This window comes from Tympanuchus pallidicinctus, unplaced genomic scaffold (assembly GCF_026119805.1).
Source record: "Tympanuchus pallidicinctus isolate F22 unplaced genomic scaffold, pur_lepc_1.0 scaffold3, whole genome shotgun sequence".
NCBI lineage: Eukaryota > Metazoa > Chordata > Aves > Galliformes > Phasianidae > Tympanuchus > Tympanuchus pallidicinctus.
In genome coordinates this window covers 38535507-38557629 of record NW_026294747.1, presented here as the reverse complement: position 1 = coordinate 38557629, position 22123 = coordinate 38535507, and the positions used below count along the sequence as shown (strand labels likewise).

At 45.3% G+C, this 22123-nt stretch overlaps 1 protein-coding gene and 1 long non-coding RNA gene across 2 annotated transcripts in view; one reads left to right on the top strand and one right to left on the bottom strand.

Moving 5' to 3' along the window:
• Positions 1-2104: 2104 nt before the first annotated feature.
• On the bottom strand, positions 2105-4132 carry LOC128086692 (uncharacterized). The gene is made up of 3 exons (XR_008209479.1): positions 3919-4132; positions 3693-3814; positions 2105-2541 (listed from the first exon to the last, which is right to left on the bottom strand). It is a non-coding gene; the product is annotated as an uncharacterized LOC128086692 (long non-coding RNA).
• A 14907-nt stretch (positions 4133-19039) lies between these two features.
• The window catches only part of SPTLC2 (serine palmitoyltransferase long chain base subunit 2), a 60973-nt gene continuing 57889 nt past the window's right edge, over positions 19040-22123 (top strand). The window contains exon 1 of the mRNA XM_052695559.1: positions 19040-19217. Within this exon, the coding sequence (XP_052551519.1) occupies positions 19092-19217 (126 nt within the window). The 5' untranslated portion in view covers positions 19040-19091. The remainder of the gene's footprint in view (positions 19218-22123) is intronic.

Below are 22123 nucleotides of genomic sequence, written 5' to 3'. Positions count from 1 at the left end.
TGCCATTCTCTGCATTACAGCTCAAGCAGGACAGATTTAACACAAAGAAGAAAGTAATTAGTGACAAGACTTATTCCTATTCAATGAAGATAAAAAATTGAGTTACAACTCAGTGAGCTCTAAGCTTACTGTAGTTCCGATGAAATCAGAAGACTTGCCTACATCTGAACGTGTTACATCAAAAAGTTAACAGATGTACACTGAGTGTGGGAATTAATGATCCAGAAAAAGAAGTTGCTGGAGGCCTCAAAAGACCACTACATTAAAAAGCTTTGGACTGTGCCAATGCCTCTATGCATTGTAATAACCCAATCTAGTTGATCTGGTACAAGAGCACAAGATGCTGTTGACACAGTTTTAACATGGTGCAAAATAAGTTCAGCTGTTTATACTTAGTAAATGACAATCACAAATACCTTAAAATAACTTTCCTATGCAAACAACTGAAGACTGTCTAATAATACGTTCACATACACTATAATGGAGTTGAGATAAGATCAAAGTAGCCATTGTGTGAGTTACAGCTTAGCTCATACAGGTCTTTCCTTGCATCAATTGATACCTGTAGTCAATGGGCTACAGAAACAGTGCTTTTAAGGCATCTCTAGAATTCTCATCCAACCTCCCTCTGAAAGAGTACTGTTGCCAACAGATTATCCATGCTAGACTTTGAAACCTCCCACTATGATGACTGCCGTTTCTTTCAGTAACCTGTACCAACGCTGCCCCCCTCACCTTATGAAGAAGTTTTGTCTTATGTCCTGCCTGAGTTTCCCAAAACACCCTTTCTTTCCCTTGCTTTTCTCTTACCATCTACTACTACCACTAAGAATTTGGTTCCACTGCCTTTGTAACTCCTCAACCTTTGGCCTCCTCTGTGCCACACAGAAGAAGGACTCAATGCCCACATTTACTTGCACATCATCTCCCCTGCGTCCTTGGCTCCTTTGTAACCCTCCTCTACACCTTTTCCAGTTTCAGGCGGTAGACCAGCCTCTCAGCTAGTGCTGATCTCTATTACAAACAAGGTGCCAACAACAAATGAATGACTGAATCCTAGTTCCCAAACTCACTAGATTCACTTAAATGCACTGGATGGATAGGGTGTTTTGTTTTTGGGGTCCCAGTGGACAAAGTAACAATCTGAAGTGCCAGAGTAATTCTAGCCCAATTAGCTCTATCCCCATCCAGTTCCTGCTATTTTAAATGTAAGACCCATCTTAGGAGGCTCTGACTATGCACAGAGATGCTGAAGGAATTAACCAGCTAGCCATGCATCTCTCTAAGGTGTAAGTATTTAGAGGACAGCAAGGAGTCAGATCCAACTTTTATTCACATCCAAGAGTTTGTGCTCAGATAGGTACCACAGAAAATATCTACTGCATCTACTACTACAAGGAAAAGGACAGGGGATGAAGTGTAAAAGTCTACAGTAGCTTTCCCTCTCTTCAGAATAGAGAATATGATTACTCCACATCAGTACAGTGAAAGTTCGAACTTCGAACCCTATTTAGGCATTTCCCATCTTATTTCCATTCCATCTCTGACTTTTTCCTATATTGTTCCTATGTTGCTGATGAGCACCTTCCACAAAAACTCCCATGTGCAGTGGACTGTACCCTGTATGCTACCTGGGGGTTTCTTTGGGTTGACTCCCTTTTTGTGCCTGTAATAACACAGCTTAGCACTATTGTGAAATGAACCGAATGGTAGAGTCCTCCTTCACGGTCCCTTGATGCTTATTAACTCAAGTGCTCAGTTCTGTTGACTGAGCCAAAGGAGGACATTTGCTCGTAACAGCTTTTCTAATCACCTTCATGCACTGATCTCAAGGCTCTTCCAAGACCATTACTCTTTGGAAAGTCACAAGCGATGTCAAGTTATAGCCAAACACGCTAAAACTGAAATAGAATTAAAGCAAGGTACAAAGAAACATTCACCACAGAGAGAATAAAAAGTGAATCAGGTGAGAAGACACTATTCCTTTATTCTTTCATGTTGGGAAGTCAGCACTTCACGCTTGCTTTTAGCTTCCTTCTAGGTGAATTTAAAACTCATTCTATATTTACTGAGAAAGGCCAGAAGAATCAATAAAAGGCTCGGCTTTCTAGACCTGATCTTCTCACCAATCATTTCTGTCTCTGTTCTGTGCTAAGGGCTCAGATAAGAAGGCTTTGTTTTTGTTTTCAGTCTCCTTAATGGATAGGTTTCTTAATTACGATGGGGGAAAAATGACTGCAATTTTGCAGTGGTAAATTAAAATCAAAATGAGGTAGCAAAGAGCAGGGTCTGGAGGGGAGGGGTGCAATCAGAAACAGCTATTGATTCTGAAATGATGGAGGAGGCCAGGGGAGAGCATACAGACTGGAAAGGAGACTCATCTTTCAAGTGCTGCTCTTGCATAAAAACAATCAGGCAGCGGTGTTGGTTGTTGCTGAAACTTTAACATTAGCTTTGTTCTCAATCTGAATTTAAATTTTGGAAACACTTGCCTGTTCATAAGGGGCTGGCTCCTCACATGAATCTTGAGATGATGGAAACCTGAGTGTGAAGAAACTTTTAGTTGTAGCAGTAATAACAAAATATTTGGAAATAATTTATTCTACGAAAAAACATCACTGTTCACAGCCAAGTAGGCAGAGAAAATGCAACATCTGTATGCCGAGTACAGGACAAGCTGCAAGATCTAACACCCTTCTCACTCACAGTTATTGCATAGGATGTCCCAGCTTTTCTTGAATAGAGAGGACTGATCTGGCATTGTCTTACCTCGTTGCAGTGACTGAGACCAAGTGTGGGCACAGCTTTCTGCCACTCCAGACAGCACACTTTCATATATTGTGGCCTTTTTCCCTTCAGCTTTTCAGCTGTTCCTTTAACAATGAAATCAGATGGTAGCCTGACATTTTGTCAAATACAGCTAGCACCTGGACAGACTGTGCAACAGTACTAATCTTCTAATAACTGGTTTGTCTGACTGTTCTCATTGCTGTGATGAAGCCTGACTTCATAAAAATGCTGATTATCAGGTGTTTGGGGCATAGAATCAGGAAGATTTTGACCCCACTATTGCAAATAATATTCTAAATACAGCCATTCCAAATACAGCTGAATGCTTCAAATAAATAAGGCTCTATTTTCAGCACAGACAGCTGAAAACACCTTGGAGGTCCTCTGAAAGCAAGAGGTTTGTTGCACCATGCAGGAGACATCTCTTCCACTCTTCACACTAACACTGGTCTACAAAATCCTCATCCCAATGCTGGTGACAACATGGTGTTTCTCTTGCTCCTCCCACAGGGGCTGGCATTTTGTATGACTATGTCCTTGTTAATAAGCCATTTTCCTCTCATTCTCCTCCAAGCAGTGCAACAAAATCTGTTATTTTCTCACTTCCTCCATCTTTGTAGCCACGGTTCTGCCATGTCACCTGTACCCTGCCTGACTCCCAGCAGCAGGGATAATTATCTGGCAGTGAGAACTCCTCATCCTTGCCTAATACCCTGTCCTCACTTGAGAATGGCAGAAGCACACCTTTCCAACGACTGTATCTGTGGCTGCTCCTGCCTTTGACAGCTGATCCTGGATATCAAACTGAAGTGCAGGACAGACATTTCTAAGCCCTTCCTGGCTGTCATTGTGCTCTAGAGAAATCTGGATTTGGCACAGTGCTTGGATGCTTCAACACTTACCTGGGCCAAAAATGGAATCAGTCCACAGATATCTCCCTCATCATCACAGGAGTTCTACGCAGCACAGCAAGTCTTGTATATTCTTATCACTACCACTGTCTAATTCACTGTCAGTTCTTTTCCTAGGACAAAAAAAAGGACAGAAGTTAAAAGGAAGAAAGATTCCAGGTGAGCAAACATAAGAAGTGAAGATATGGCATGCTTCTGAACTCTATGACCTACTTACTCTTTCCCTGAAGCTTCAATGATCACTGCTGCTTTTTAGGGAACAGCAGAGGCTACTTAATGCTGAAGGCTGCAATCCCTGGCTCCACAGATCTCTAATGCCTCCTCTTCCTGGTATTCACACAGGAAATGCTGCTTTTTCAGGTGATATGGAACCTACCAAGAAACCCTGTATCCTATTCTTTGATTAAGTGTGCAGGTACTCAGTGTTGTTATCATTGGATATTCTTTTCTGCAACAGAAAAGCAGGAGAGAGAGAGAAAAATATTGGTCAGTGTTGCTTAATTGAGATCTAATAGCCAAGGTCAGTGCTAAGCCAAGAATAGACAGCAGAAGCCTCCCATGATATATTTTTGTGATGAGATGTTCATAGCACACAGACTGATCTATTATTGGTTTTCACCATGAAAAATTTAGCTATTGCCTGGAATATTCTCAAATCTATTTTGCATTATTTCCTTGCTTTTTCATTTAAAAATATGTTTCTAATGAGACCTCATGACTGTGTGAATTAGCAAATCTCTGCTGAGTAGAGAAATTGCTTCACATTGCACAATTGCAGCTATATGTTCTTCTGCCAGACCTCTGCAAGATGACAAAACCTGTTTATCTGAGTCTAGCATGCTCTTCTGGGCTAGAAACAAAAACCTTTAAAGGGAAAGGTGAAGACTCAATTGCCAATGTGCACAGGCACATCTGTGAGGAAGAGCACTGAGCAGTTGCCTCTAGCAATGTTCTGCACATCTGTAATGTTACAGTGCAACAGAAGGAATGTGATGGTCTACAGCACCTCTCTGGTATTATGTGGCACTTCAACCTACAGACTGGCCCGACCACCTACTCGCCTTGTTCTTTCCAATATTTGCATACAAGTCTGTAAAAGATGCATCAGTGCTCCTCCCCAGCCCAATCATTTCCAGACATCTTAGGCTTCCTCCATTTTTTGTTTTCCCCTCCGCAGATCACAAAGCATCCTGCTCAAATCTTTAACCGAGAACACAGGAGGGAGATGATTCACATGACCTCACAGACATGTGAATACTAAACCTAGAGAGCTGATGAAAGAGTTAATTCCTCTGAAGATGAAAGGAATAAGGTCTCTGAGGAATGCATCTTAGTACATCTATTCCCTAGAAGATGCTGCTCTACTTTCTCTGCCAGCGTCTATAGCACAGGATATGGTCCGATCCTACTCAGTAAGAACAGAGAACACAGTCTGCATAGGCATCACAAAAAACATGAATACAATAGGTGCAAGGAAGCATTGTCTTCTGGTGCACGGTTACCTTGTGTCTACCTTAGAGCCTTCTAATACCTATCACTGGAGAGCTCCAAGCTCCTATTGCTGCTATGGTTGAAGCTGTTCACTGTGATGCTCCCTAGAGCACCTCTCTTGCAGTATGGGTGCAAAGTCCTCCAACAGACAGCTCTCTGCGCACACACACACACTATGTACCTAACAACTGCCAACTGGCTCACTTCACTGCTCCTGAGAACACTGTGTGGATGATGATCATAGCGGTTCAAACCACAGTTGTTCCGTTTCTGTACTGCACCAGCAACTAGTGTGGAAGGTGCCCAAATAGCAGCCCTCTTTTACTACACCCCCATGTTCCCCACTTCTTCAGTCCAGAGAGAGGGCAACACAATCCTCAAACCTTCTTGTAAGAGGAAGATTGGGTCCAGGCCTTCCAGAACAACATGCAAAAATAAGTGCCTAGGAGCCTGGCATCTAGCATGGAAAGGAGAGGAGAGTGTGGTCGCCATGGTAATGCTGTGCCTCATTTAACTGCAAAGCAACCTCTCGTGTCCTTACATGCAGCCATTCCCACACATCTGCCCCATGCATAGCACAGGCAGCAGACTGCACATGTAACCAGACACAGGCATTGCCCCTCTGCCTACATCCGCCCCACACAGGGAGGGCACGGATATATTGTAACCTGCACTATCCCTCATATATGATGCACACAACACATACTTGCTGAGCAACACACATTCTCTCAGCTCTCTCCCACTCATGCACTCTCTGTCTCAAGAGAACGAGACAGACTTACAGTCTCAGCTCCTACAGCTATAGGCCCCTCTGCTGCGTAGGTATAAGATGCTTTATAAGCACAAAATCAATCAGTCTGCCAGCCACCAAAAGCTGCAGACTCTTTGCCTCCCTCAGCCTTGCCACAACACCTGACTATGGATCCTATGCAGATTATTTTTGGATGCATTTTGTTTCAGTTCCATGGGATGAGCACAGAATAAAGGCCCCAGGAAACTGATTTATAACAAGGCCATATGCCACTGTGCAGTACAAAACCCAAGGGAAGCTGATGGTTAGATCACTTGGTGCTTCAGATTGGATCATGCTGCACTCACTTCTTGTCAGATAACCATAGGAAATCAACATCAATCCTGTTTCTCCTCAACATATCCTATGGGTACCTGAAGGAAAATCCAACTCCCTGCTGATAGCAGGAAAGCACAAGCACAGCAGCAACTCATTTCATAGCAAGAACAAAGTAGGTAGGAGCTGTGAGCAGCATCCCTACCCCCCTACCATGCAACAGACAGGTATCAACAGATATCAGGTAACAGTCAGCTGTCATAACAAACCATTCAAACTCAGCTTTCATTTACATCACCAGACAGCCTGGAGTCCTATCCAGAGATGCCACTGTCACAACATATTCCATGAGTTCTTCAAGAAGGTACTGGCATAGCTAGAGCTTAGGCAGTGCCACTGTGGCAGGTACAGACCAGCCCTCGGTGAGTTCAGGCAGCAAGTAGAAACTTCTCAAACACACATACATGGCAGCTCCAGCTAACAGGGCCTGTTGGGCCCGGCAGGCACAAAGTTGCTGGAGCCTGAAGTTTCTGTATCACACAGTACCAGTGTCCTTTTCTGCTCTATGCTGCAGAGAGTTTTAATCAGCCCTTGGCAAATGACTGGCATCTAGCAAATGATGAGGTAGCTCATACTGTACCAGCCACTGGGGTCCAAGCAGTTGCAACCACATTCCATTGCCACTACTTTGTTTGTGTGCTCTACACACGTGGCTTCTAAAATGCTCAGAAAACTGCCCCAGGTAATGTCTCCTTAGACTGCAGGCAGGATGCCTGCCCATATTCTGTTCTTCGTAAACCTCTCAAGCTCCCCCTGCTTACTTCAGCCCACTTTTGAGAGTGTGATCCAGTTAATGGAAGAGTGACCTGATGTACAAGCACACAGCTGAAGTAGATTTCCCTACCTGCTGGCTCAGCACCTCTGGACAAGGTGGCCCCAGTTATCTCAGTACTGGTCAAGATTGCACAGCACATCCTCCCCTCTCTCCAAGAAGGGATAAGCACATAATTCCCATGCATCTCCTTTCTCCGTTCACTCCCATCTTCACTACCTGTATGCCTGACTATACCTGACCTCGGGTACCTCTCTGAAAGCAGAGACCCCATGTGCAGCCCCACACAGAGGTAGAACCCGGGAAGGGTCTCTGCAGCCTGCAGAGCCTACATACAGCCAACCAAGCTGACATCGCTCTGGCACAGAGAAAGGCATCTAATGTCTGAGCACACACTTCCCCCTTATGGCTATGTCTGATATAGCAACGGCCCAGACCTGCAGCACCTTTGCCAGGCTTGTGATTTTCCCATGAATGTTGAATATCTTTCTTACACTTGCCACACACACATCTCTCCTTCTTCTGCATTAGGGGAATAAACACAGAGCCACTTTTACCAGCCTGTTTGGCTGATGCAGATCAACACACACGGTGAGCAGCACAAGAAAGCAAGACAACTCCAAGCACTCAGTATGTGTCCTGCCTCAGATGTCACACTGTCCCTCTGACAGAATCTTAAGCATCTATCCCTGGTTCTGGGGCACACTTCCCCTACTGGAACGTCTTTCCTTTCCCCAGATTAAATACAGCTTTTACTTTGATTTTGAATTGAAAGTTTTTAAGTAGATAGTTATGATTAATGATTCTGTTCAGTTTCTCCCTCTCCCTCCCATTGCACTGCATGGCTAAAGTCTCTCTCTTCTTATCTGAGTAATAATGTCTTTATCAAAAAGAGAATCAGCAGTCTTTATAAGTCTTCTGGTTTCCAGTGCCCATCTTCTTCTCTGGACTAAGCTTCAAGTAGCTGTTTCTCTCTGTTCTCCCATCACCCCAAATACCATATTTGTAATTCAAGAACAATTTGCTTCACAGGAAAGGTAGTTTCCTCTAACATCTACCCTATGACCACCTTACCCTTCCCCCACTCACCTCTTATTTCTGTTCACTGCTCTGAAGGAAAATGAGTCAATTTTCTGGCTGATTCTTTTCTGCTGGATCATTGAATTGAACTGACCTGTTGCAGATGGACACTGAGGTACTGCATGCTTCACTCATAAGAGGAAGGCAGATATTTACTGATATAGATAAATGGTAATTTGAACAACGAAGACAGCAACTTAACAAGATTCAAAATGGCTAGATATCCTTGACTATTTGCTATGCAGAGGGTGGGGGATGCATAATGAATCTAAGATCAAATCTTAGTGAATCTAGTATAGCTTAAAAACAATGAATCATTTGTCATCAGAAAAATGCAAAAAAACCTACTGACCCCTATTGCTAAGGGAACCTATATCACACTTACCAAGGATCTGTCAGCAATGCATCACCACATACTGGGTGAATTCTGCACAGGCATGAAATGACCTTGAGAGGTGTCCCCATTCAAGGAGAATTCTTCTCACTCTGGAAGTAGAAAGGTGGGTATATAAAAAACAGCAATAACAACAAATCTTTAAACCATATCTTCTATCAAGCTTTTCCTCCCTTCATCCAGGTTTTTCTAAAGAGTACAGGAAGGAGAACAAAAACCTGCAAAACTGTGTGGTACCCAAAGGGGGACAAACTTCTTCCTTCATTCCTTCTCCAAGCTAAGGATTGGTCACTGCTCTCATGCTAGTATACCATCCTTGCCACCTCTCTTCTCTACAGGATGTTCTCTTCTCATGTGTCATCTATGTAAAAGCATAAGGAAGGGATGAAATGAACGCTATCAACAAAGACATGTTTTCAATGGAACACTGCAGCCCCACGTGCCCTCCTACTTCAGTCAGAGGACAATATGCCCAGTCCTGACTCCTACATAATAAACATATAATGCCTGTTGCCACTAATTCCCTGGCTGATCAAGCTCTCTGCCAAACTGACAGACTTAGCTGGATACCACAGTTTCTCACAGCTTTGGCTCTATGACCTTTATGGCAGCTCTTCAATGCTAAATGCCGAGGTGAGGAGCTGTGATTTAATTCCCTTAAGTTAAGGCATGTTCAAAGGTCAGTGACTCTTCGCATTCCTCTATGGACTCGTGCCAAGTGCTCAAGGTGCTCTCAGCTGACAAGAATTATGTTATACCACAATCTTCATGGTCAGAAACTGGGGGCTACAGGGACATGGAGTTGAAGAAAAGAGGCTGTGTCACAGTTCAAAAAAGAGGCTGTGTCACTGAGCCATGGGACCAGGGACAGTGGCTACAAAGGAGAAGGCTTCAGCAAAGGACAAGCATCCTCTGATTCTCATACATGCTGCAACCAAAGGGCTGCAAAAGTCAGGAGCTGGCACAGAGTTTCACAAGAGGAACAAGGATGGCCACCCAAGTGACACTGCATGGAGCATTCTCTTCCACTCCCCTATCAGTAGTGTCAGTGGTCTACAAGGGCTTTTAGTTCTGCTCTTCACATAAGACCTGGTGAATAAGGGGGAACTTGACCGCTTTCCTGTGGTACCAGCAATATTGTCAGAACAAGGAGAAACAGCTGCAGTTCTCCTTGAAGTCAGCCATAACACCCTCTGCCAGTGCTTCTACCCATTTCTCAAAGTGCTTGCAGCTACTGATAAAGGCCGCATCTGTTCTGAACTTGTTTGCCAGGATATTAGTGGGAGGAGCGTTTGGTTTCTCTTCCATATAGCTAAGTCTTAGGCCCAGGCTATCAAAGGCATTTAAGTGCCTAGAAAGAAGTTAGGAATTAAACTACCGTGAGGCTCTGGGTCCTAATGAGGATGCAGTTATATTGGTATTGAATGTTTTTTGCTGATTTGGCTGACAGTGCTTGGAAAAGTTCTGCTAAAAAAAAAAGAAAAAAAAGCACCCCATTCTGCTGACATAAGCTGCCTGCACATAAGGAGGGCTTCACTGGTACAACTCTGCTGCTACAGCGATATCACACACATTTACATGTAAATTAGGGCTTTGTTTATTATGCCGCACAGATGCAGCCTTTCTCCTCGTCTTCCATGGAGAGGGTAATGGTCTCACTAAACTGATTCTATGGATGAAGAAAGCAAGCCACAAAAAATGAAAAATAAAAATCAACTTATTGGCTCAGTGCTGACAAAAAAAGCACAGAACCTGGCCAGTGCCTACAGGAACAGGACTTTCTTCAGCGCTAGAGCTGGGATGACAAGTGCGCATGCCATTAAAAAGGAGCCCACATCACATCAAGTATGCAGGATAAAATCCTGTGTTTGAGGTGGGAGAGCTAACAGTGAATGCTCTAGGGAGTCCCAAAACGGACAAGAGACTGAGGCCTGTTTAGGTGCAGGAAGCATTATCAGCAAGGAAACGAATCCAAAACCTAAGGACAGGTTCTACCACACTGCCTTACCACGCACCAAACTGAGCAGCCATGGGTTGGGAAGCAATGGCTTCCCATTTCACTGAAAGCCCGGCTAATTTCTCCAGGCAAACATACAAATTCTGATCCAAAGATTAGTGAAAAGGTGAAACAAAAGCTGTGGTGATTCTAGAACTGTGGCATTCACCACAGAAGGCTTCAGGGAGACAGAGTCTTTCCAGAAGCAGAAACAGAACTCTCAGCTTAGCTAAAGTGGGCACAAGTGACAGTGAATGTCCATGGAAGAATACGAAAGCTGAGGCAATACAGACGACTAACAACATACCACAGGAACCACATATGAGACCAGAAGCTGCTGAGATTACCATGCTTCCAACCACTGTTTCAGTTATATACACACTTATTTTACCTCCATTCTGCCTGTAATCCTGCATCTTGACCACACTTTGTCAGACCACACTGCTGTTAACAAAAGCTAACACAAGACGAGAATGATGATAAAATAATGAGTTTCACCTCAGCTGTTCATTCCCAAATCTGCCATTCCTGCTCTTTTAACACAGCTCACTGTTTTTTGCTAGGATAGTTTTAACTCATATCAACTCTTGTCAGTGGTGAATGTAAGGCCCTATTTTTGTTGGCCCTATAGTGCTAGAGGGAGACTTGAGAGAGGACACATCACTACGTAGTTCCACTGTGATGGCATAAGAAAAGATTCAGACTTAAGACTCCAGAAAAAAGCAGGTGTTGCCAAAGGCTGGGTGAAACAGTGAAGGTGGGTGAATGTTACTGCTGGCCTTAAGTCAACTGTAACTAACAGTTCATCTCAGCTATGGAGAAATGTCATTCTCCACTCTAAAGTACTACACAAGTCACTGATCAAATGAAAGGCACATATCCAGAAGTTTGAACCGGGTGGAAGAAGGTACTTTCTGAATACTATTTTGTACTGGAGTCTTGAAAATGGAGGATGAGAAGAAAAACAGATAAATCACAAAGGCTTCAAACAAGGCGAGGATGACCTTGGCAGTCAGCCCCAATTGAAACTTGCAGAAAAACAAATCTTGGGTACAGTTAGTTACCTACTTCTTTCTTAACTGAAGGATTAAAGCTGTACGTAAAAGGAGTAATAAATGTAGGTGGTTAAGTAGGTGGTTAAAGTCATTAATCCCCTCTAATAAACTGGATTCCCGCCCATGCTTAGTTTTGCTGGTCAACACCCAGATCCTACACACATCATCTACCCCATCCTACATCAGTTTTATTATGGCTCATCAGACCCATATTCATACACATTTTTCAGTACCTACATCCCCTCAGGCCTCTTGCATCTCCAATCACAAATCTCCCATCCTGACTTGCTTCCCATTTCACTGAAAGCCCGGCTAATTTCTCCAGGCAAACATACAAATTCTGATCCAAAGATTAGTGAAAAGGTGAAACAAAAGCTGTGGTGATTCTAGAACTGTGGCATTCACCACAGAAGGCTTCAGGGAGACAGAGTCTTTCCAGAAGCAGAAACAGAACTCTCAGCTTAGCTAAATTTAAACCAGCTAACTACATTGTTAAAAAAAATAGTGGTACCTATTTTCACTTGCCTGCTTGCAGCAGAAGGAAGCAATCTGTTGTGAGCATTCAACATTTACCTAAGCTGAGGACAGAAGAATTGTCACTCATACACCAGACCAGCCAATCTCCCAAACAAGCATCATTCCCTCTTAAGGGCTACTCCAAGTCCTCTCCAGCTTTCCAGGAAATTTAGCTATTGTCTTGACAGATTCTCCTGGGACACTATTATTGCTCTGTGTTTTCTTAAACTGCTATTTAATTCGCTATGAGATCCCCAAAGAGCTTTCCATACTCCTGCTGATTCTTTCCCTAAACTTCAGACACATGTTCTGCCATTCAGAACTCGAGCTAAAATTCAGTGCCTCCCTGGAGTTATTTCCTTACACAGTCCCTGAAGGTTCAGTGCTAAGGTACTGTAACTGTAAAAGAAAAACAAGAAACAAAACCAACACCCACCTCACAGCACTGCAGAGGTCTGCCCAAAGTGTAGCTTTTTCAATTACACCTTCAGTAGTGAGTTCACGTTTAGTTCAGCTTCACCCGGAGACTGAAGATGAAGGAGAGATACTTGGAGACTGTGGACTGTTCCTTCCCAGAGCAACCCACCTGCTACTAACCGCTTTGAATGCAAGCGCTGAATCACGACTTATTCTGTCTGAATTGCAAATGTGAAAGCCAAAGATTTAGGCTCATTTCTGACTGTAGCCACCTCGAGATGTTCGATTCCCCACAGAGCTGACTTCATTCACATAACTAGTTTTGTCTCAGCTGCCAACTCTCTCCTCAAAAGAAATTATAGCCCACAGACATAAGTTCTGACAATCTCTAATTATTGTAGAAGGAAGGCCCAAGTTCTGTTTGGGACACGGAAACACAAAAAATTTTTCTGCTACCTAAAAATAAACGTCCCACTGGTTACCTAGCTGCTCCTTCCTGAGTTTGTTTTCTGCTGTTCAAACTTCACAGCTCTGTGATCCCCAAACCTACAGATGATTAGCAACTGTATGCACTGATTCATGCCAGTGATGTAAGCTCTCTATCCATATGAGTTCGGAGTGCAGCAATCCCTGACTAACTTGTTACTTATGGTCTACTCTTCCATTTGACTCATTTCATTTTTCTTATACAGTTTCTTGCTTCATACAGATGGCTTAGTAAGACTATTTGCTTTGCCAGCTCACAGGTAAAGAATCTTAGAATCATTAAGATTGAAAAGACAACAAAGATCATTTAATCCAACCATCAACCCATCACCATTATGCCCACTAAACCGTGTCCCTAAGCGTCACATCTACACTTCCCTTGAAAACCTCCAGTGACAGTGACTCCACCACTCTTTGCAGCCTGTTTCAATACCTCAACACTCTTTCTGAGAATAATTTTTTTTCTAATATTCAACTTCAACCTCCACTGGTGCAACTTAAGGCCATTAGCCCTCATCCGATCCCTGTTACCTGGGAGAAAAGACCAGCCCCCACCTCGCCACACCCTCCTGTCAGGAAGTTACAGAGGTCTCCCCTGAGCCTCCTCTTCTCCAGACTAAACAATCTCAATTCCTTCAGCCATTCCTCTTAAGGCCTGTGCTCCAGACCCTTCACCAGTTTTGTTGCCCTTCTCTGGACACACTCCAGGTCCTCAATGTTTTTCTCGTAGCAAGGGGCCCAAAACTGAACACAGTACTCGAGGTGTGACCTCACCAGTGCCACATACAGAGGGATGATCATCTCCCTAGTCCTGCTGACTGTACTATTTCTGATACAAGCCAGGATGCCATTGGCCTTCTTGGCCATTTGGGCACACTTCTGGCTGACGTTCAGCCAGTTGTCAACTAACATCCTCAGATCCTTTTTATCCATTCAGATTTCCAGCCACTCCGCCTCTAGCCTGCAGTAACACATGGGCTTGTTGTGACCAAAGTGCCACTTGGTCTTATTGAAGCTCACAAATTGGATTCAGCCCATCAATCCAGCCTATCCAGATCCCTCTGCAGGGCCTTCCTACTTTCAGGCTGATCAACAATACCTTCCAACTTGATGTCATCTGCAAACTTATTGAGGGTGCACTCCATCCCTTCATCCAAATTATCAATCAAGATATTAGACAGGGCCAGCCTCATTGCTGACCCTCATGGAACACCACTCATGACCGTTTGCCAGTGGATTTAACTCCATGCACCACCACTCTCTTGGAAAAGCTCTCCAGCCAGTTTTTACTCAGCTAAAAATATAGCTGTTTATAAGCCATAGGCTGCCAGCTTGTCCACGAGAATGCTGTGGGAGACAGAGCCAAAGGCTTTACTAAAGTCTAGGTAAACTATATCTATAGCCTTTCCCTCATCCACTAGGCATGTTGCCTGGTCACATAAGGAGCTCAGGTTGGTCAAGCAGGACCTGCCTTTCATGTACTCATACTGGCCAGGCCTGATCCCCTGGTTGTCCTGAACATGCCAAGTAATTGCACTCAAGACAGTCAGTTCCAAGACCTCCCCCAACACCAAAGTCAGGCTGACAGTTCCCCTGTAGTTCCCCAGATCCTTCTGACCCTCCTTTTAGATGGGCATCACATTAGCAAGTCTCCAGTCATTTGAGACATCCACAGTTGACAGGGCTGCTGATAAATGATGGAAAGTAGCTTACCAGTTACTTCCACTAGCTCCCTCAGTATCCCCAGGTGGATCCCATCTGATCCCATGGACTTGTGACAGTCTACATGGAGTAGTGAGTTGCTAACTAATTCCTCTTGAATTAGGTGTTATTCTCCTCCTCATCACCATCTTCCAGCTCTGGGGGCTGAGAACTCTCAGGATAGTAAACACTTTTTTTCCTGGAGTATCAGCAGAAGCTCTCTGTTCAAGCAGGCTGGTCTTCTCCTGTTGGGACCTAAAAGGAGGTTCAGAACTTCAATTTGTTCTGAGTTTATTTAGATCATCTTCTGTGCAGCCATGTAATCCAGAGACACAAGCTGCAATCACCCATATACACAGGTACCTCATATGTCACACTGAGCCTGATCCGAGCTGCCCACAGATATGATACCAGGAGCTCTGTGGGATGTGCTTGATGCTGCTTATGGCATCAGCTGTGCCCTGTGATGCATCCCCGTGCTGGGACCTGTCCTCATGGACATCCTGGGCTCTTCTGTCACTACAACCCCAGGGTAAGTGTGGCTTTCCCTCCTCCCGTTCTGTACCAGAAGGGGAAAGGTGTCCCTCAAGCTCCATGTTAGCCTGGTTCATTGCAGAAGACAGGGTGGGTCTGAGGCCCCAGGTGCAGAGAAGCACTACAACAGCTGCATGAGATTGCCAGGTCCTGCAGGGGTTTATCAGCAGGTTCCTTAATGTTTTTTCTTTCTTGTCATTCCTAAACCAAAACTGAAACCATTGTATTGTACGAGTCTGTGCTAGTTGTGTTTCAGGACAGTCTGCAGGTGCCCATGTGTGGAAGGCGTCTGGGCTCTCTCATTGAACAGGTAATGTAACAGCGTGATCCAATGCCCAGCAGCAGAAGCAGCTTGTCCACTCCAGAAATGAGGCATCAGCAAATGAAACTCCTGCGTACACAGTGGGCAGGGGACAGAGGGTGTTGCCTCAGACATTCCCTGCAGGTGCTGGCTGATGGGCCATGATCCCATGGCACAAACTGGCCAGTACGATTCAATCATTTCTGTTCAGGTGGAGAGGAGCAGGAAAGAAAATACCAACAGTCAACCATGGCAACAGGGGGAAAATCCTTCAAAAAAAATGATATAGTATGAGGGTCCCTAGTACGCCTCTCTCACTTGCTCATTCATTTCCTTGCTTTTTCATTCATAATCTTCTTTACATTTCCTCAGAAGTAATTTCAGCTCTACAAAAGCTCTCTGCTCCTTCTCCAGAAAAAGCTCAGCAGCAAGAGCAGTCCACGTGCTTTACCAACAGCACTAACTGCACATGCAATGAAGCAAGTCCACTTGCCACAAACATCCAAATGCTGAGCACAGGTGATTGCTGTTCTGATCGTTAGAACCTTCCTAGCAGCACCAGCTTCACAGTCCTATCTTGTAACATGAGAGAGGGGACGTGGCCCATCCCATCCTTTGTCTCTGCTTACTGAAACCAGGTGAAGAAAGAATGTTTCTCAGACAAGTCTGTACGTGCTCCAGTGGCAGTCCAGATACGGGAGCAGCCACAGCCCGTAAGAACAGGAATATGGCCTCACACAGATCTAACACTTTGTGCCCTCACACCCAGCCTGGACTTGCAATCCTTGTGCCTGTATTTGTATCCTCATTATGAAAACCTCTCGTGTCCATAGGTGAGTCAGAGATATGAAGCATGTTGGACATGCTGCTCTGCCCATAAATGGGCTGAAAGAAACTGTAAAGCTCTCTCAAGCCTTCCTCATGAAAGAAAAATGACTTCCAAAAAAACTAATTAACTTCTGCTAAGGACCCTACATTCGTATCTAGCTTGCAGTGAGATTCACGACAGAGACCCCAGGATGCAACTACAACACAGGAGAAACAAAGAACAAAACCCACTATCAATAATTGCAAATTAGAAGAGGATGAGACTATTCACTCAACTTCATCCACCTGCTAAATTTGCATTGTGCTGAGATTTACTCTGGTTGTTTCAAATTACATTCTAGTAAATACTACAGCCCTTCCCTCTCAATTACTCTGGAGAAATCAAAGGTCAAACTCTTCTACATTTTCAGTATGTACTTAGGCACTTTAGTTTTATTGCTCTCCTCCTACCAGCTGTTTGGTGGTGTGGTTTTCCTTTTGTGGGAGTTTGTTTTTATTGGTGGTACCAGCAAAATCTGGGAATTAAACTTGCCAACCCAAATTACAGGTTGGAAAGCCAACATTATTTCACTGCAGGACTGGGTGCGTGGGCAAGCATTCCCAGTCAGCGTGCATACCTGTGATCCAAAGCACAGAGATTTTACACATTTTAACATGGGAATGTTCATACAATTTCTATGAAGTACCTGCCTATTCCTGGAATCGCTGTACATAGCAGAAATGTACTGTGTTAATTTAAGATTTGAGTAGGATGTCTTTGGTGACAAAAGGTTGCATGTTACACAAACCAGGTGCCACGTATCTTCAGAAACCTATTTACAAAAAATATGGCTGTTGACTAAGTTTTTAACTGGTGCTTTGATATAGTTATGGCGCTTATTATCAACCCCAGCAGAGAAGTTTAACTCTTCCACAGAGTTGGTGGAGTATTGAGTCTCTGCTTCTTAGGCTGCAGATGTCCTCCTTATTATCTAGGAACAAAAACTTTCCAAAGGGAACAGTTCCACTGAGGTGTTCAAATTACTTGCTGAAAGCCCTTAATTTATTGACAGGGAAGGCACAAAATCTGTTAACAGCTATCAGAGGTGGTTTTTTTTCATTTGTTTCTTTTGAGGGGAGCTATGACAGTAAACAAAATCTCTCAACCTGCAACTCAGCAACCACTTCTTGCTGCCTTCTCCATGCTAGCCCCTCAGGCTGTAAACAGCTGTTTACGAGGGTTGATAGTGACAGGACAAGGGGGAACTGTCTTAAACTGAGACAGGGAAGGTTTAGGTTAGATATTAGGAGGAAATTTTTCACACAGAGGGTGGTGATGCACTGGAACAGGTTGCCCAAGGAGGTTGTGGATGCCCCATCCCTGGAGGCATTCAAGGCCAGGCTGGATGTGGCTCTGGGCAGCCTGGTCTATGTTGGCGACCTGCACATAGCAGGGGGGTTGAAATTAGATGGTCACTGTGGTCCTTTTCAACCCAAGCCATTCTATGATTCTATGGTGCTGAGAATTGGCAGAAGTTGTATAAAACAGGGCGCAGATACAGACGCTTTTTGGTTTCCTCTGGTGTGATGTTTGCCAGCTCAGACAAGTAATATGAACCCTCAAAACTGAGGACAGAGCATTTAGTTTGTCTGGTCTCAGGACAAATGTATTTCCAAACCCCATCAGAAAATTCATAGTCAAACATACAGTGAGTCTAAACACAGGCAATTATCAGCCTACCAGCAGCCAGGGTACCACCCCAGCAAGGCACTCAGGCAGACACAGCTTGAAGTCCCCGTGTAAACGCTACTGACTTCAGCTGTGTGTGGAACTGGTCTGCAGGGTTTGTCTGTCGGGTCACCTGCTGTCCAGGCAAACAAGGGCCAGAACTGCTCCTCTCCCTGGCAATCCGAGGGCATCAGCAGCTGACTTTAACATCTTAAAATCGTTGCTTGGTGAATCTCACCCAGTAGCTCTCCCATCCCAACGCTCACTGACGGCTTCTTTTGTCCCTCACGAAAGCCGCTGTGACCCAGCCCGAGGCCCGCTCGCCAGGGACAACCCCACGTCCCAAGGAAACCCATTCCCTTATTATTTCTTTCACTTTGAACAACGAGAGCGGGCACGGCGCTTATCGGCCACAGCTCTCCTCCTGCTCCAGCGACCAGAGCACCGTTGGGAACAGCAGGAGCACCAACTGGAGCAGATGCGCACACGGACGAGCATCGACAAGCCAGCCCGCCCAAGCGCCCCATTGGCTGCCGCCTCAGGCACCGCCCTGCGATTCCCCCTGTCATTGGACACAGCCCGCAGTCCGGTTCGCGCCCGCCCTCCGTCTCGTGCCGCCATTGGTTTCCTTATCCCCTTCTCTTCGTTCCCGGTTCTGTCTCTGAGGGCTGATTGGGCAGCTCTCACCATCTGGCTCCGCCTCGCTCCGAGCTTTATGCTTTGCGACTGGCCGGCCGCTCCCTTCCCCTCGTTCCCCGCTCGCTGACGGGCGTGCTGCTCTCCCCATTGGGCCGCGCCCCCACGCCCCGCTCCTCCCCCCGTGTTCCACAGCACGCCGCGTTCAGTCGCCGCTCGTCTCTTCCCAGAGCGTGACGTCTCTGCAGCCCATTGGGGGAAGCAGCGGCTCGCGCTTCCGGTGCGGCGCGGCGCGGCCGGGTGGGGGCAGCGGAGCGGGAGAGGCGCGATCGTGTCCGGCAGCGGCGGGATGGAGCGGCCCGAGCGGGCTGCGGCGGCGCCGGGCGCTCAGCCCCGTGCCAACGGCTGCAGCGGCGCGGCCCACGGAGGGCTCCGCAACGGCTACGTGCGCGGCCTGCCCGCAGCCGACACCCAGGTCAGCGCGCCGGGAGTGTCCTGCCGCCCGGGCGCGGCCGGCAGCGATGCGAGGGAGGAGGTGGACGGGAGGGGAAGGGAGAGGGGGGGCAGGGCAGCGCCCGGCTCGAGAGTTCGGGGCGGGCGAGGCAGCGCCTCCGTGCTGGACTCTGAGCGGGCCGAAGGCAGCCGGCGGGGCGAGGGGAGAGCTGGGGGGCTGCGGCGGAGCCCCGCGGAAGTTCGAGTCTCGCAGCCCGGTAGTGGCCCGCAGCCCGGGGGCCCCGCGGGTAACGGCGGCCGGGCCGCTGCCCATGTCTGGGATGCCTGGCCATCCGGGCTGGCCGTCCCGTGCCGCTGGGTTTCTGTGGCTTTAAGCTAGAATCCCGCTCCCGTGTAACAGGTCCGTGCTTTAGCAGAAAGCGGCAATTAGTTCCTTGATACTGCTCTGTTGCTACAGGTGCAGTGTGTCCTCTGAGCAGGAGCTTCCTAATCCGGGAGAGTGAAGGGCTTTGTGCAGTGCTTCTCATCTTGCTGTGTTATGGATGTATTGCTAGGCATTTGCACCTTCACAGTTCCAGTTGTTGTCCTGCAGAGCACCCAACTTTTGTGTGATTATGTTAGTGGTTCTCCCAGAAGCAGTCCCAGCAATATGGAACTTATTTTATCAGAGGTCTACACCTGATACTGCTGCTGGAGAGAAGCTTTCCCCTGCTGATGTCCTTCCTATTGCTCCCTATTCTCCCCTGCGGTTCCTCAGGGAAAGTTCATACTGTCACTGAGTGAACCAGGTTGAGAACTGATGCAGGCTAAAGGCACGCTTTTTGTTTTTCTTCCCGGGTTTAACCCAGGTCATTTCCTGCATTTCCTTCCCTGGGTGGGCACTCATGGTCTCTCCCTGGCACTCGGGAGCAGATAGCAGCACACTGTTGGGAGTGAACAGTCGGGGGAGGTTACGACACCTTTTCTTGGCAGCTTATCCAGGTTTATTGTTGAGGAAGTTATGGCACTGGCAGTCTTGCTTTGCAGGCACCAAAAATTGCTCACTATGAAGCCTTAGGTTTAAATCTTTGTACTAAGCACGAGTAGTGGTGGTGTATGTTCTGTTGTTCTTCTTTTCCACCCCTTCCCCCAGCCCGTTCCACACATTTTAAGTGGAGGTTCTGCTTTAGAAGAACAGCAAAGAATGGAGTGAGGGAACATTTTCTTCAAGGATTGTATACAGCTGCATGTTTGGAAAACGTGAAAGATGGAGTATGTGAATGGAAAAGCTGCTGATGTCAAGCTGAAGAAGTTCAGTGTGTTATGAGAATTCATATTCATTTGTTGGCTTGTGTATGATAGTGTGTTTGAATATGTCTTGCAAACCAAAGGCACTTGAGATGATTGCTTCTAGAGAGAGGAACTCTTACTGTAGTGCTGATGATCATTAAACATCTTAACAAAAAGCTGAAGTCTAGTCATGCAAGGTGATTATAAGAAAGCTTTAAAGCTTTCTGGCACCTGCTTGTTGATCAAGAAGTTGTTTATTATTAGAAACCATGTGTTCCTTTCTCCAACATCTTACGTGGTCCAGATCCCTGACTTTCAAATTGAGGGTCTAAGTGTTAAAAGTCCCTTAATTGATGCTTGGGACTGCTCAGGGCTACTCATACTTCACAGGTTTTTTTTGTTTGTTTGTTTTTCAAATATCAGCTGTTCTAGGAGTTTAGGACCCCCAAAGATACTGTCACGAAAACAACAAAGATTTGGCTGTTTGGCTTTTTTTTTTTTTAAAAAAAAAAATCTTCATTGCTCTGTCTCTCCATAGGAGAACATGTTAATGCTTGTCGTGCATTAAATATATTTGTCTGTGTAGGTAAACGTTTGCATGTATGTATGTATCATATATAACACTTGAGAATATGCAAGTGGCAAAGTCTGTGGAATGCAAAGTAACTGAGTACCAAAAAGGAGGTAGCTTATAGGTGTAGTAACTGGGTAATAGAAAAGAACAGAAAAGGATAGACAGGGAAAAAGATTCTTTTGCAAGAGTGCCTGTTTGGTGCCTGACAGAAGTAAGAGGCAAGAAGAGAGGTAAGGTCTAGAGAAAATAAATATGTTGATGGAAAGAGGAAGGGGAAGAAAAGCCTTTGGTATAAGGAAGTGTTGCAAACGCTGATGATTTATCTGGAAAAACATGGAGCTTGTGAGAGTATCACTCAGATACATCACCACACCTTCCTGTAGGGCTATGTAGGACAGGCAGACTTTGTCTTTTTAACAGTGTAGAAAAATAGTAAGATTAACTGTACCTAAGATGTCTGTGCTGTAAGTTGCTCAAGTAAGCTTTATTTTATTCAATTTTTTTCCCCTATGAAAAAGTTCAGGTTCAAGGGGATTATCTTTACAGCACAAACTTCAAGTTGTGCTTACAGCTCTCACCACAATGAGAGACTGATATTTAAAATTGAATGTTCTCTACTGCCATTCCATCATGAACGGAAGAGGGGGGAATGTTCACCTTCATTTTTAAATGCTACTTTGTCTCCTGCTGGGATCTAAACTGCTCATCCTTTTTCTTGCGAAGAGAAGAAACCTGCCTGCTGAAACTGTGGGAGCTGACTTTGGCTGCCTTGGAGATAATGAAATATTATCAGTAGCTCAGAAAGGAATAATTTGAAATTAGGATTTCAGCATGTAAAGAAAATCATTCTGTTCAAGTACCGAGATAAAGAAAGAGCTGTTATTTTGCTTTGCTAGGAAGTCCTGTATTCAAAGTACTTTGATTCTGCAAACAATCAATCTCTTTAGAGATTCAAATTCAGTGAGTGCAACAATCCCACTGTAAGCTTTTTTTGTTAAAACAGGAACAGTAAAAATGGTTGAAGAACCATCTAGCAATTAAAAACTGTGGAAAGTTAGTGAAAAAAGTGAGCAACTTCTGATGCT